General features: G+C 53.6%; 1 protein-coding gene across 1 annotated transcript in view; it reads left to right on the top strand.

The window, feature by feature from the left end:
• Positions 1-664: 664 nt before the first annotated feature.
• The window catches only part of NSG1 (neuronal vesicle trafficking associated 1), a gene marked incomplete at its 5' end in the record, with an annotated part of 33,254 nt that continues 19,246 nt past the window's right edge, over positions 665-14,672 (top strand). The window contains 3 exon segments of the mRNA NM_001131246.1: positions 665-709; positions 1,144-1,298; positions 5,023-5,139. Coding sequence (NP_001124718.1) covers positions 1,170-1,298; positions 5,023-5,139 — 246 coding nt within the window.

The following is a 14,672-nucleotide window of genomic DNA, read 5'->3' as shown; positions in this document are numbered from 1 at the left end:
CACCGAAAACCTCCTCCTCCTTTTCGGGCCGCGCCCCCTTTATACGCGGACGCGCCCTCTTTTGGTCGCCCCCTCCCTAACCCAGCGCTAAGGAGCGCCCTGCTCTGGTCTCCGCCACCACCCAGCGCCTCCTGGACCCATCCCCCCAAACCCTTGAACGTCCTCAGGACCCCAGGTGAGCGCGGCGCCCTGCGGGCGGGGACCCTCTTTGCACCTCCCCGCACCCCCTGGGGATTGCTCTGGGTCGCCGCCTCCCCTTTCTCCTTTCTAAGCGCCTCGCGTCCAGACCGCCGCCCGGGGTGGCGCAGCCCGCAGCCCTCCCGCTCCGGGCACCCTCCGCCGCTCCGAGACCCCCTGGGGGCGCGTCCTCTCCCGCTCCCCTGTTCCCTCCCCCGGCACAGGGCGGGCGCGTGGTCCCAGGGGAGGCTCCCGCCCAGCCCCGCACTCCTTTGTGCGGCCGGGCGGGCGCTGCGTCAAGGCGGAGGCGCGGCCACACGCGCGCGGCCACAAGCGCGCACCCACCCGCGCGCACCCAGCCCCCGGGAGCGGCAGGGAGGCGGCGGCGCGAGGAGGAGGGAGCGGCCGTGGAGCCCAATCGCTCGCTCCCCTTCCCGGGTCCGCGCGCGGCGCCGCCTCCGCCATTGCTGCGAGCAGGAGCAGGAGACGCGGAGCTCGGAGGGCTGAGCTGACCTGCCGGAGCCGGGCGTGGGTGAGTGCGGCCGGCCGCGCCTGGGCTTGCCGAGGCCAGACCTTGCCCGCCCAGGAGCAGGGCCCGGGGATGCCCATCTCCCCGAGTGCGCGGGACGGGGCTGTGAACAGCGGGTCGCCCGGGTGCGGCGGCCCCAGGACCGGGGACCGGGTCTGGAGGGGCTGGGCAGGGGCGGCGCCCCCTTCCCTGGCCGCGGTGCGCCCTTGCGCCCGGCGCTTGGGTCCCGCGAGATGAGGGTCTAGAAATACACAGCACCACCCGACCCCCGCATCGGGCCGTGACCACCGCGTCCCCACGACCCCTCCCCAAGACGAAGCGGGGCCGGCGAGGTCGCGGACGCCGGGACGCCAGTGGGTGTGGGTGCCCACTTCCCCCCCGCCCCGCCCCGCCCCGGGTCTTGCTTGCGGTGACTCCCCCCGGCCCTCCCGCCGCAGGCTGCAGCCTCGGAGCTCCCGGAACGATGGTGAAGTTGGGGAACAATTTCGCAGAGAAGGGCACCAAGCAACCGCTGCTGGAGGATGGCTTCGACACCATTCCCCTGATGACGCCCCTCGATGTCAATCAGCTGCAGTTCCCGCCCCCGGATAAGGTAAGCCCCCCCCCACGCCCCTCCACGTTGCCGGGTGCGCCCCCCCAGATCTCGCACGGCGGCCGCAACAAAAGAAACGCGCCGCGTGCGCTGGGTACACGAAGTGGGGGCGGGCTCGGGAGGCCGGAGGGAGCGCGGCGAGGACAGTGTACCCGCGCGGGATTCTGGATCGGGGGATGCTGAGGGGGAGGGGAGCCCTGCCTTAGATGATATATCCTCGTCCTGATAGTGGAACGCGGTGGGGCAAGATTCCTTCGCGTTTTTCCTGGGCGCCTCATCCGAGAGGGCCCTGGCCCCGCAGCTGCCCTGCTCCTCCCTTGCCCCGTGGCCGCAGGGGCTCTGGATCGGGGGTGAGCCTAGGGGCGGGCGAGGCTGCCCCTGTACCTTCCCGGGTGTGGCAGTTTCAGCCCGACTTGCCCCACCGAGGCGGGGGAGCGTTCTCCTTGGTGAGATGGCCCCTCCCCAGGGCTGAATTGTTCTCGCCCTTTCTGCCTGCCCCTGCCAGGCTGGCACTAGGTGCAGGAGGGTGTGCGCGCTCACACAGGGTCTCCTTCCTCTTTGTTCCTTTTGTGAAATCTCCAAATAAGTGCCCGGGCTCGCTCAGTATTGGTGTCACTGGGAACAACCATTCATCAACCTTTCCGCAAAGTGTTTTTTGCTGAATTTAAAGAATCTCCTCTTCTTGAATATAGCATCCAATTAAGTAATTTCTGTTTGCTAAGAATAATATTTCCGAGAGTTAACACTTAAAAATGTAAATAGATCTTTGCACGTCTAGGCGATTGTACTGTAAAACTCACATCTAAGACCATAGACACAGCATCTATTCTCAGCATCTTGCTGCCGCTTACAAACCACCACAGCCACGAATAATTCCCGGAAGTGCTTTTCTATTTATTTTCTCATTTAGTCCCTGGTGAAGGGGCTCTGAGCCAGGGCTCTGTCTTCGTTCCAGCAAGTTGGTGATTGCTGACGGGGCGGGTGTTGTGGGGTGGGGGTGTCCCGGTGGGGGCCCTGACCCCTGTGAAGGTGTCCTCCTAGCTTTATTGTGTGTGTTGTCTGGGGAGGGAGGCAGGAGCCGGGAAGAGGCTGGCAGCGGGGGTTTCAGTTCAAGAAAGGGGGATCAGCTGGCCACACCTGTGCCCCCCAGGCCACGGTGGTGCCACTCTGGGCCACTGATGGTCCAGGCTAGGCTTTGCAGGAGGGGCAGGGCTGCCTGAGGCCTCAGCTTCCATTCCACCCCTCCCTGTCTAGGCATCAGACTTGTCCAGTTAGCAGGGCCTGGCCCCGAGGCCCCCACACCCCCTCCTGCCTCGGCCCCCAGCTACTCGGCTGAGGAGCAGTGGTGCCTGTGCCAGGAACTCCGTGTCCTGAGGCAGCACCTCTATCAGGTGATTCCCCTCACTTGGCCTGAGCCTCCTCTCTTGTCCTCAGTCTCTTCCATTCCAGAACCATTTGGCACAGTTGGTTTATACAGGGAGGAGGGTTTCAGGCAGGTATGAAATCCTCACCAACTAATTAGGTCGACCAGGACTAGCCTAGGCAGCTCGGAAAGGTGATGAGTCTGCTCTCTCTGCAAGTGTCCAAAGCGGGACAGCCAGCAGGGATGCTCTTCTCGGGTCCAGCCAGGCCTTCCAGCCAGGACTTCCAGCTGGGACTGAGTGTGGGTACAAGGGTTATGGCTCTTGGGATTATTTTCCAGAAAGTTTCTAAGGTCACAATGAGGAAACTGAGCCTCAGAGCATTCATGGGACACGCCCAAGGTCACTGGGTTAAAGGTTACAGTCCTCCAGGATGCAAACGTTTCTGGCAGTGCCTCCTACTCCACCGTGCTTGGAGCCAGACGTCTTTCACGTAAGACCTCTCTTAACTTGAATAACAGCAACGTGTTGCTAACAGTCAGAGTTCAGGGAGGCGATGTCACCTGTTCCAGGTGACATGGCTTCTGAGGGGTGGTGACACAGTTTGGTTATAAATGAGAATCTGTTCTGAGAACGTGTATGGAGTGCTGAGGTGCTGGGGGTACAGCGGTGACAGCAGTCACAGTGCTGGCAGCAGTCAGGGCTGGTCTCCCCTGACACTTGCCAGACACTTATTCTGCACCAGGAACTATTCTGCCAGTTTTACAGGTTTAAATTCTTTTAATGTGTTGACAAGGCCATGAGGTCACTACCAATGTTACCCCCATTTTGCAGATGTGGAAATGCAGGCACAGAGAGTTTGAGAATTGCCCAAGGTCACCTAGCCTGTTAGTGGCAGGTGCGGATAGAATCCAGGTCGACAGAATATTGATGGGGCCCCCACATACGGTGGAGGTTTCCGTGGGTTTCCTCATCCTCAGCAGTAACCTTATTTCCCATTCATTGGCCAGTCTAGGCCTGCGTGCTCAAGGTCACATGGCTAGTTGGGTCCAGTTGGGGTTTGAGGATGGCAGGGTGACACCCAACCACTGCCTCAAGAAATGAGTGCCTCACAGGGGTGGGTGCCCAGGCTAACCCATGCCAGGCACCCCCTCCCTCTCCACCGCAGGAGCACTGGGTGGAAAAGGAGTTGGGGTCGGAGGCCAAGAGTGTGGTTACAAGGTTTATGGCTCTTGGGATCATTTTTCAGTGACCCCTGGAATGGGCTCCGCTGTTCTTTCTCCCCAAGGCTGGCTTTGGGGGTCACAGTGCAGGATGAGAGACCCTCTGGCTGCCCACCCGGGGCCGACCATCCCCAGTTGCTGGGGTCTCTTTGTTCTGCCCTGGGCCCCACCATTGTGGAGAGCAGATGACGGACTGCCCAATGAAGGGGCCTTGTCCCTCGGGGGAGAAAGAGCTTGGAGGTGGCTGGTTGTCTCTAGTGCAACAGCCTCTCCTGGAACCTGGCTTGGGGAGTGGGGTTTGGGGATTAGAGACCTATAACACCTTGACACTGCTCTTGAACACCTCCCAGTCCAGTGGGACAGAGAAGTAAACAGTCCCTGGCAACGGGTGTGGTGAGTGATGAAGGCAGCGCCGCTGAGGCCAGGGCTGTGAGTGTCCTGGGCGGGGAGGCTTCCTGGGTCCATCTGAAGCTGCTGGGGTGTAGGGCAGATGCAAGGGCTGGTTTCCAGGTTGGACAAACATCCTTCTGCTTCACAGTAGGGGGTGGAGGGGAATGAGAGCAGGGAGACCCTTTGGGGGCTGTGGCAGGGGCAAGAGGAGAGGAGGATGTGGGGGTGGAGACAAAGAGGTTGATCCTGGATCTGTTTCCTGACAGGCTGGTGGCCAGCTTCTCCAGCCGGTCCTGGAGGGCTGTGGACGGTACCCTCAGACCTCCTCTTCTTGTGCCCATGGTAGCACAGCAAGGCCAGTGAAAAGGCAGGTGCAGCCTCCCAGCTTCCTGGGCCAAGCCAGGCTTTGGCTCTGGTGGGTGGAAGGAGCACTGGGTTAGGAGTCAGGTGCCAGGCTGCATTCCTGCCCTGCCGCCTATGAGCCGCGTGACCTTGGCCAATGAGCTTAACTTCTGTGCCCCTCGGTTATAATATTTCCCTCCTGGGACTGCTGTCAGGATTATGAATGGGTCATTTCTCTGAAAGTCCTGCCACAGAGGAGATTTCCAAAAAGTAGTGGCTGTTCTCGTTCTTCTTGTGAATTTCTTCCTGGCAAATGGTGACTTTGAACGTGGGAGTTCCCAGACCCACCATCTTTGGGCAGATATGTCTGAATGCATCTGACTTTTGTTTCTCTGTTTCCTGGATAAGGTGGTCGTGAAAACTAAGACCGAGTATGAACCTGACCGCAAGAAAGGGAAAGCACGTCCTCCCCAAATTGCTGAGTTCACCGTCAGCATCACGGAGGGTGTCACTGAGAGGTTTAAGGTGAGTGGTCCTGTGGTGGGTGAGATGCTGCTTTTGCCCCCAGAAGGGGTCTGCTGAGCTGCAGACATGCCTGCAGAGAGGGCCAGGGTTTGACGCTGTTTGTCTGGGCTGATCCCAGCTGTGCACACCCAGTAGCTTCTGGCTGCCTGCCAAGATGTTGTCCTTGTGCTTTTTGTACATTTCTTTTTTCTTTTCTTCTTCCAAAATGATCACATATTACTTATTTTTATAACAGGGAAAACCCACCCACGAACTATCTTTTAGACAAAGGTTATAAACATATGAAAAATCACTTACCAAACATTAAAATATTTACTTAACAGTTCCAGGAAGGAAGCAGACAACAACAAAAAGATAACGCACAGCACTGATCACGTGCCAGACTGCGGTCCCAGCCCTTCACCTAGTGAGCTCATCTGAGCAACCCTTCTGGCACACCAGTACTATCGGTATAACCCATTTTACAGATGGAGAGGTTGAGGCACAGAGTGGTCACAGCTCTACACAGCAGAGCCAGGATCCGATCTGCAGGGGGTCTGGCTTTGGGCCTGTGTGTATCCTCTGTCCTTCCCCCCATCCCGATGGGATGCTGCTGAGAGTGGGAGGGTTCCAGCTTGTCTGGGTGGGAGGAGCCTTCTTGCCAGCCTGGCTGCCTTTAGAGGCCGCCTTGGTTGAAGAACAAGTTGGGATACTGATCAGGAAACTCATTCTTTGGGAAACATGGGAGACAGGGGAAAGTGGTAGCCTCATCCAGATTCAAGAAGGTGAATTGAGAGACATCAGTGGGCCCCAGGTCTTGGAGAGTGGCCCTGTCTGGCTCTCTGGTCACCCTCCACTTGGCAGTGTGAGCAGTTTGCTTGTGCTGGGGGCACAGGGACTCCCACCCCCATCCCCACCCCCTGCAGTTTCCAGAGCACCTGTGGGTATGGCATCATATTTGATCTCTGTGACAACCTTGTGGATCACAGAAGGCGGGACTGGGGGCCATCCCTGGTTAACAGATGAAGCTGCAGCCGCAGAGTGACTGGGGAAACCAGGGTGTAATCTGACTTTCAGTCCCTCCTCCTTCCCGTCGCCACACACTGCCTGTCAGGGCCTGCCTGGTCCAGCAGGTCCCATGAGTGTTGCTGTGGGGGCATTACTTGTGTCAGCTCAGTGAATCCTCCCAGCAGCCCTCTGCCTGCTCCCTACTAATAGTAGGCACTATTTGTACTACGGGTGTTACAGATGGGGAAGTCGAGGCACACAGCAGTCTGTGTCTGTCCCTGCTGATATGTAAGGATGTCATGTGTGCTGAGAGGCTCTTTTGGTGGCTCCTGGCTCAGCCGATCATGCATGTTTGAGGTTCATGGCCAGGACCAAGACATATTGGTCCGAGGTCAACACCTGTCTTCTGCGCTGGCCAGTGGGATTAGCATGTGCCTTATCTGCTGCCACTCACCTGTCCTGCCCCATCTGCACCCTGGGTTTGGCTGCTGCCCCTGGTTGAGGCAGGAGTGGCCTTGATTTCAAGGTCACGGTGTCCTCTGTCTTGATGGCTAAATGCTGTCTGATGTCTGAGTGTGTCTGGGTTTCTCAGGCCCCACTTGCCTGTTGCTTTCCCAGCCCCAGCGTTTTAGGTCCCCACAGAGCGGGGCGCAGTGCGGCACTTGAACAGCTATTCCTTCATCTTTCGAGTGTCTATGATGTGCCAGCCTCTGTCCCCGACCTCTGGTGTTCTTCATTTGTACTTTGACAAATGAAGCAGGCCCCCACATGACAACCTGAAGCAGGTCCCCAGGTCTCTTGCCTAAGGAATGGGTGACGCATATTTGCCACCAGGGCCCTTGGCAGCCTTGGCTGGGACTCTGGTTACCTGGACCCTGTTGCCCAGAACCTGAAGGCTCAGAAGACCATGGGTGATTGTGCTCGTCCCAGTAGACTGGCTGCTGGCAGCAGAGGCCCTGCCTCGTCTCCCTGTCTCTACCTCCTGTGGCTGTCTGAGAAGGCGATATATGCAGTAGGTGCTCAGTACATGACTGTACTGGACTAAGTCTGCTGGGTGTGTTCCTCTGCTTAGTTTTCCTTTCCTCCTTTATGATTCACAACCGCCCTGAAGAGGATGGCATTGGCCCCTTTACACACAAGGCTGTTGAGTCCCAGGTGGCCCCAGGGTGGCTGGGGTGCTCCCTCTGTGACTCTCTAGCTTCAAAGCCAAGGCCTTCCCACCATACCTTGCGCCATATCCCTCCCCACTCCCATGGGATGCCCGCTGCTTCCCAGACCCCATCCCTTCCATCTCCTCCCAGGGCAGGTGCAGATCACACCTCTGCCAGGAAGCCTCCTGGGTCCCTCTCATTTGCAGCAAACCTCACTGTCCTGTTTCCAGTGCCCTTTGCAGCCAGGCTGCAATAGCATCTAACAGTGACGGAGTGCTCCATGAGCTAGACTCTGCTTCACACTCCTATGCTCATATTATCTCATTTAATCTTCATAAACACCTCAGGAGGTAGGCGCCCTCATAGCTCCATTTTACATAGAGGGGAAACTGAGGCAGAGAGCCTTGGCAGCCTGCTCTTGGCTGTGGCACGAGAGATCCTTGGTTTCTTGGAGAAGTGGGTTTGTGTGGGAGCACTCACCCCAGGCGCCACCGCTGTTGAGCCATTCCGCTTCTTCAAATCCTTTTCCTTTGTTGATTAAAAACCCTTGCTCTGCTGCGTTGAGCCACACAGAATGTGCGGCGCCCTCCTTCCCCATCCCCAAGGACTTCAGAGACATGGCAGGCTCAGGTACCCTGGAAGCCTCCCCAGTGTACAGCTTCTTTTTCTCTTGTTTCTTCCTGAGTCCTGGTTTCCAGGCTCCCTTCCCCCAGGTGCTCTCTTTTGAGGGTCTGGGTTGGGCTGTCTTCTCTTTGGGTGTGAAACCTGTGACCGAGTGTCCTGGCAAGGTCCATTGGTGTGGCCCTTCCAAGCATAGGCGCCTCGGCCTGAACTGGTGACCCGAGGAGGGGAACAAGGCCATGGAGACCCCCTGAGCCAAGAATGTCAGCCAGAAATGAAGGCTTAGGGACTCTTTGTGCAGACAGAACTTACTCATCAGCCACTCCGTGCCAGCCACGGTAAGAGCTCCTTGATACCATCTCCCTGCGCTTCTTGCACACACAGTAACAGCTTGATAAGTAAATGGATGACTAATTGTGCTGCTGGCCTCCCATGAATGGGGGACTTGGCGAGATTCCCTGGGTCTGCCCGTGGGTCCTTGCTTGTTGAGTAAGTTGAGTGGCAGCTCATCAGATTGAAGCCTCTCTCGGGGCCGTGCTTGCGCATAAGCCTCTAACAGGTGATGCCTGTCAGCTCTCACCAAGTCAGACAGGTGACCCGCTCAAGACCACACAGTCAGTGAGTGGCAGAGGCAGAGTAGGAGCTGGGCAGCCGACTCTAGAAGCCTGTTGCTGTGGCATACTTCAGCCCACTAGCTTGCCCAGGAAGCCTGCAGGCTGGACTTTCGCAGCTGAACGACTTGCATTCTAAGGGCGTCTCTTCTCTGGGCCTGCTCCGAGCCCCTTCTCAACTGGGAAGGAGATTTACCTAGCTCCCTGCCCAGTTGCTGTGGGGTGGATGTGAGAGGCAACCTCCAAAGTGCTGCTTCCCCAGGTGTATCTGGAGCCACCTGAGTCAGCATCACCTGAAGTTTGATTTTAACTCAGGGACCCTGAACCGCAGGGAGATGCGTTTTGACAAATGCTTTCCAGGTGATCCTAATGTGTCCTGAGTTTTCGAGCCTTTCCAATGGGGATGCATTCTAGCGCAGAAGCTGGGAAGGATGAGGAGGGCTGGTGCCTTTTGGGAATGCTAAGGGTGCCCACCTTTCTGGAATGTTCTCCCAGCTTTTTATTGCCCAGTTAGATTTCTGGCATCCCTGAACGTGTGCACACAATGAGGCGTGTGTGAAGCTGCAGCTGGTTGATGGCTGGGGGTCTCTCTTTCTGAAACGGGAGCATATGGGGAGCAGGCTATGCTGGAAACACGGGCATGATGGAGGGTGCAGAATAGAGATCCACCCTCCCTGGCTTGTGTGCCCCCCTGCCAGGGCCCAGTTGAAGCTGTGGTTGGGACAGAGCGTCTTCCTCGTCCCACTAGTGCCTGGACAGCTTCTGTGCAGCTCCCTGGCCCAGCCATCATCTTAGCTCTCTCATCTCCATGTGTGAATCACAGGAATGGAATCTCGCCTTTCCGATGGTGAAGTGACAGGTAAATCGTTTGTCCCCTCCTGTCTCCAATTTGTGTAGCTCAGAAGCACCTCATCTTTATAGGCGTTTGGATGGCATCCTTGAAACGGAGTGTCTTTTTGGATGCAGCTTTCTGATTGTCACTTGGGGATTAATCTCTTGGCTGTGAGGTTGCTAGGCTGGTTGCTAGGTAACTGCTGACTGGGAGAAGGTTCTGAGAGACTCCGCCACACGGGATGGCAGGAGGACTCCCCCAGCGGCGGCCAGCGGCTTGGGCTTCCAAAGAGGTTCTTGTCAAGGAAAGCAGTCGCTTAATTAACTGGAGGCATATTTACGCTGAGAATAAACACTGGCTGAGATGTTTCTCAAATTAACCAAACCTAAACATTTTTGAAATTGCACTTCCCCACTGATGCCTGCAGAGCGGCGGGTCGGGGCTGCTGGGGCCGCTGCTTGCAGTTCTCCTTCCGGTCTGGAGACTGTCATTAGGGGCCGTCTTTAGGCAGGTGACAGGAAGGCTCCCTCAGGGCCCGCTCCAGCCCTTCGTGCTTCGTGGTTCCGGTGATGACTGGCTGCTGACACCGGAGAGGTCTCCACACCCTGTTTGCCTGTGATGTGAGGTCAGGTTTGGGTGGTCCAGCCTTGACCCTCATCGGGTACCATGTCACCCTGGGGCCTTGAGAGATTTCAAGGTCGGCTTTGCACAGGAACACCTTTCACCGCCAGCACGGGGCTGGGGAGCGTCTTGGCAGGAGAGTCCTCGTTAGTCTGTGTGGTTCTTGTGGTTGGCAGTCCAGACTCTGGTGGGGATGTCCTTCTGCATCCTGTCGCAGAGGACTCTGTGGGTGGTTTGTGTCTTTCCTTCACATCCCTAATGACCTTGAGCTTCCTGCGTGCCCATCTGTTTCCACACTCTCCAGTAAGCCCCTGGTGTGTTTCAAGATGCATTTCTTAAATATTTATGAACAGTGATGCCATTTCCTTGGCATTCAGCAGTGGGGGTGGGGGTTCTTCCCGTGGGGGTGGTATTGGAGACCCTGAAAGTGTGTGTGGACACCCCCTCAACCTTTAGCTATGCGAGCATCTTGTAGGATCCTGGGGCTGTGGTTGCAGAGCCCACCTTCCCCAGGCCGGCTGTAGTGTGGGGGCTTCGGCCAGATCGGATACCAAGTGGGTTCACTCATCTCTGTGTGTGTGTGTGTGTGTGTGTGTGTATGTATGTGTTCACTTTTGTGTGGGTTACCTAAAATATTTAGTGCTGTAAACGCTTGAAGATGTCGGGATTCATCTTCTTTTTCCAAGTTTTTTCCTTTTTTTTTTTTTTTTTAAACTGCATTACTCAGCAGAAATGCTCATTTCCTTCTCCCTCCCTCTGAGGGTAGGAGGATGGGGAGAGTAACAGCAGCCACCCAGTGCCGTCGACCTGGCGCCATCGACCCGGTGCATGCCTGGGCTTGGGGCGCCATGAGCACTGTCTCGTTCACTGTTAGTAACAGTCTCTGATGGTTGACCCTGCTGTCCTGATTTTGTAGGTAGGGAAATAAGGCCAGAAAGGTTAAGAAACAGGCCCAAGGTCACCCAGCTAATGAGGGTGACACACCAAATCCCACTGTGCTCCGTCCTCCACGCCAGTGGGGCGTGTAGGGCAACTCCCCTGCGGACCCTGAGCTGGGCAGTGGCCCCAGACCTGAGAGGGCAGACGGGAGCATAGCCAGTGCTGAGGCCGCTCACGCTTCCCTGTCCAGATGGTGAGCATTCCGAGAACAAGGCCACAGGCCATGGCCTTTCACGTGAGTGACCATGTAACTCCTGGCCCAGGTGGGGCCCTTCTGTGAGTGACAGCAGACACAGTGAGTGGCCAGGATGCTGGGTGGTGGCCATCACCCAGGACCCCCGAGCCTCGAGGACACGTATTCCCTCCTTATCAACTCGTCATAAACGCACGCCGAGGCCCAGCTCCTGTTTGTATTTCTCTGTTCCCGGCTGTTCTTTCCAGAAAACACTCCTCAGGTCTCCCTTGCCTTCCACTAGGGCTCATGGCCTCTTGTCAGCACCTCCGCAATAGTTTGCGACACCTTCAGCCTCCCGCCTCTCTCCTCTGGCCCACTCTTTATTTTTTTCTTTTTCTTTTTCTTTTTTGAGATGGAATCTTGCTCTGTCACCCAGGCTGGAGTGCAGTGGCATGATCTCAGCTCACTGTAACCTCCACTCCCCGGGTTCAAGTGATTCTCCTGCCTCAGCCTCCTAAGTAGCTGGGATTACAGGCACCTGCCACCATGCCTGGCTAATTTTTGTATTTTTAGTAGAGACGGGGTTTCACTATCTTGGCCAGGCTGGTCTTGAATTCCTGACCTCGTGATCCACCTGCCTCGGCCTCCCCAAGTGCTGGGATTACAGGTGTGAGCCATCACGCCCGGCTTGGCCCATTCTTTAAATAATTGTGGTAAAATATACAAAATATAAAACTTACCACTTTAAGGTAAGTGCCATATTAAATTCAGTGCCATTTAGTACATTCACCATGTTGTCCAACCATCATCACTAAGCTAGTTCCAGCACATTTTTATCACCCCAAAAGGAGACCCCATTCCCATTAAGCAGTCACTCCCATGCCCCTCCCCCAAGCCCCTGGTAGCCACAAATCTGTTTTGTGTCCCTGTGATTTACCTATTCTAGACATGTCATACAAATAGAATCTTATAAGATGTGATCTGACCATCTGGCCTCTTTCACTTAGCATGCTATTTCAAAGCTCAGCTACGTTGTAGTATTTACAAGTGCTTCATTCCTTTTCATGGCTGAGTAATATTCCATTGTACCAACAGACCACATTTTGTTTATCGAGTGATTGGTTGATAGACATTTGGGTTGTTTCCGCATTTGGGCTGTTGTGGGTAGTGCTGCTGTGAACATTCATTTTGTTTGAATACCTGTTGAATTTTTGGGGGTATACGCCCAGGAGTAGAATCGCTGGGCTGTGTGGTAATTTGATATTTAACGTATTGTGGAGTTACCAAACTTCTCCACAGAGCTGTACCGTTTTACATTCCCATTAGCAATGCACAATGGTTTCAATTTCTCCACATCCTCACCAGCACTTGTTTGTTTTTATTTTATTTTATTATAACCATCCTAGTGGATATGAAGTAGTATCTCATTGTGGTTTTGATTTGTATTTTCCTAATGGCTAATGATGTTCTGCATCTTTTCATGTACTTGTTGGCCATTTATATCTCTTCTTCAGAGAGCTGTCTACTCAAGTCCTTCCTCATTTTTTAATCAGTTTGTTTGTGTTTTTATTGTTGTTGTTGTTGTTTTGAGACAGGGTCTCACTTTGTCACCCAGGCTGGAGTTCAGTGGTGGGATCTCAGCTCACTGCAGCCTCGACCTCCTAGGCGCAAGTGATCCTCCCACCTCAGCCCCTGGAGTAGCTGGAACTACAGGCATTCACCACCACACCCAGCTAATTTTCGTATTTTTTGTAGAGACGGGGTTTCACTATGTTGCCCAGGCTGGTCTCAACTCCTGGACTCAAGCAATCCTCCTGTCTTGGGCTCCCAAAGTGCTGGGATTATAGGTGTGAGCCACCTCACCCAGCCGTGTTTTTGTTGTTGAGTTGTAAGAGTTCCTTATATATTTTGGATAGTAAGCCCTTGTAAGATATGTGATTTGTAAATATTTTCTACCATTCTATAGGTTCTTTTTTCACTTGCTTGCTAGTTTCTTTGATGCACAAAATTTTACATTTTTGGTGAAGTATCATTTATTTTTTCTTCTATTGCTTGTATTTTTGGTGTCATATCTATCTAAGATAGTGGTCCCCAACCTTTTTGGCACCAGGGACTGGTTTTGTGGAAGACAGTTTTTCTACTGACCAGGGAGCAGGGGATGGTTTTGGGATGAAACTAGATCATCAGGCATTAGATTCTCATAAGGAGAACACAACCTAGGCCCCTTGCATGCACAGTTCACAATAGGGTTCATGCTCCTATGAGAATCTAATGCTGCCACTGATCTGACAGGAGACAGAGCTAAGGCAATAATGCTTGCTCACCTGCCACTCATCTCCTGCTGTACCAACCAGTTCCTAACAGGCCATGGACTGGTACTGGTCTGCAGCCCGGGGGTTCGGGACCCCTGATCTAAGACACCATTGCCAAATCACATGAAGATTTTTCCCTTGTGTTTTCTTCTAAGAGTTTTATGGCTTAGCTTTTATATTTAGATATTTGACCCAATTGAGTTAGCTTTTATATTCAGATATTTGACCCAATTGAGTTAGTTTTTATATATGGTGTGAGGTAAGGGTCACATTCTTTTGCATGTGGTCCTAACAGCATTGTTGAAGAGACTGTTCTTTCCTTATTGAATGAACGGTCTTGGCCCCCTTATTGAAAATCAGTTGACCCATGGACTCATAGTTTTGTTTCTGGACTCCCAATTATATTACATGGATTTATATATCTCGTCTTATGCTAGTACCACTCTGTTTTGATTATCATAGCTTTGTAGTAAGTTTTAAAATTGAGAACTCCTCCAGTTTGTTCTTTGTTTTCAAGACTGGTTTTGAAAACAGTTTTGGCTCTTTAGGGTCCCTTGTAATTTCCATTTTCTGCAAACAAACAAACAAAAAGACCTTTGGGTTGTTGACAGAGATGGTTTTGAATCTGTACATCAATTTGGAAAGTGTTTGCATCCTAACAATGTTAAGTTTTTCAATCTATGAACACAGGGTATCTTTCCTTTTATTTATGTCCTCTTTAATTTGCTTCAAAATTTTTTTATAGTTTTCAGTGTACAAATTCCTTCACTTTTTAATGTAGGCAGTAAACTACAGAGGTATTAGTAGTACTTGTGACTTTGTCACCAATGCATATCACAGGTGTTTTTATATCACATTGTAGCTGTGGGACAATGTGATCTTGGGACAGTGTTTATTGCTCATGGTTCCTTTGAAGCCACAGTATCAGATCTTGTTCAGTGTGTTAATAAATGCATATATATCACAAATTTATAATTTTGTAATATTTCGATACCAGTATTTCAATATAATCAATTTTCTTTGCAAGTGTATGTATTGTGTTTTATGCATTTAAAACATCATTCTAAGGATTTGTGGTTTCACACAGCTGCCAAAGAGGTCAATGACACAAACCTGGTGGAGCCCTGCACCCGCTGCTCCAGTGCACTATCCCTTAACACCCACAGCAGTGGGGGCTGGGCCACCTTGGGCCACCTCAGGGCAACTGTGGGATGCACAACAATGAGTACAAATCCCTGCCCAGCAGCTATAATCCCATTGCCCCTGCTTTAGAGCTTTTACTGC

This window comes from Pongo abelii, chromosome 3 (genome assembly GCF_028885655.2).
Source record: "Pongo abelii isolate AG06213 chromosome 3, NHGRI_mPonAbe1-v2.0_pri, whole genome shotgun sequence".
Taxonomy (NCBI): domain Eukaryota; kingdom Metazoa; phylum Chordata; class Mammalia; order Primates; family Hominidae; genus Pongo; species Pongo abelii.
The sequence above is the reverse complement of the archived record's forward strand: the minus strand, read 5'-3'. Positions and strand labels throughout refer to the sequence as shown.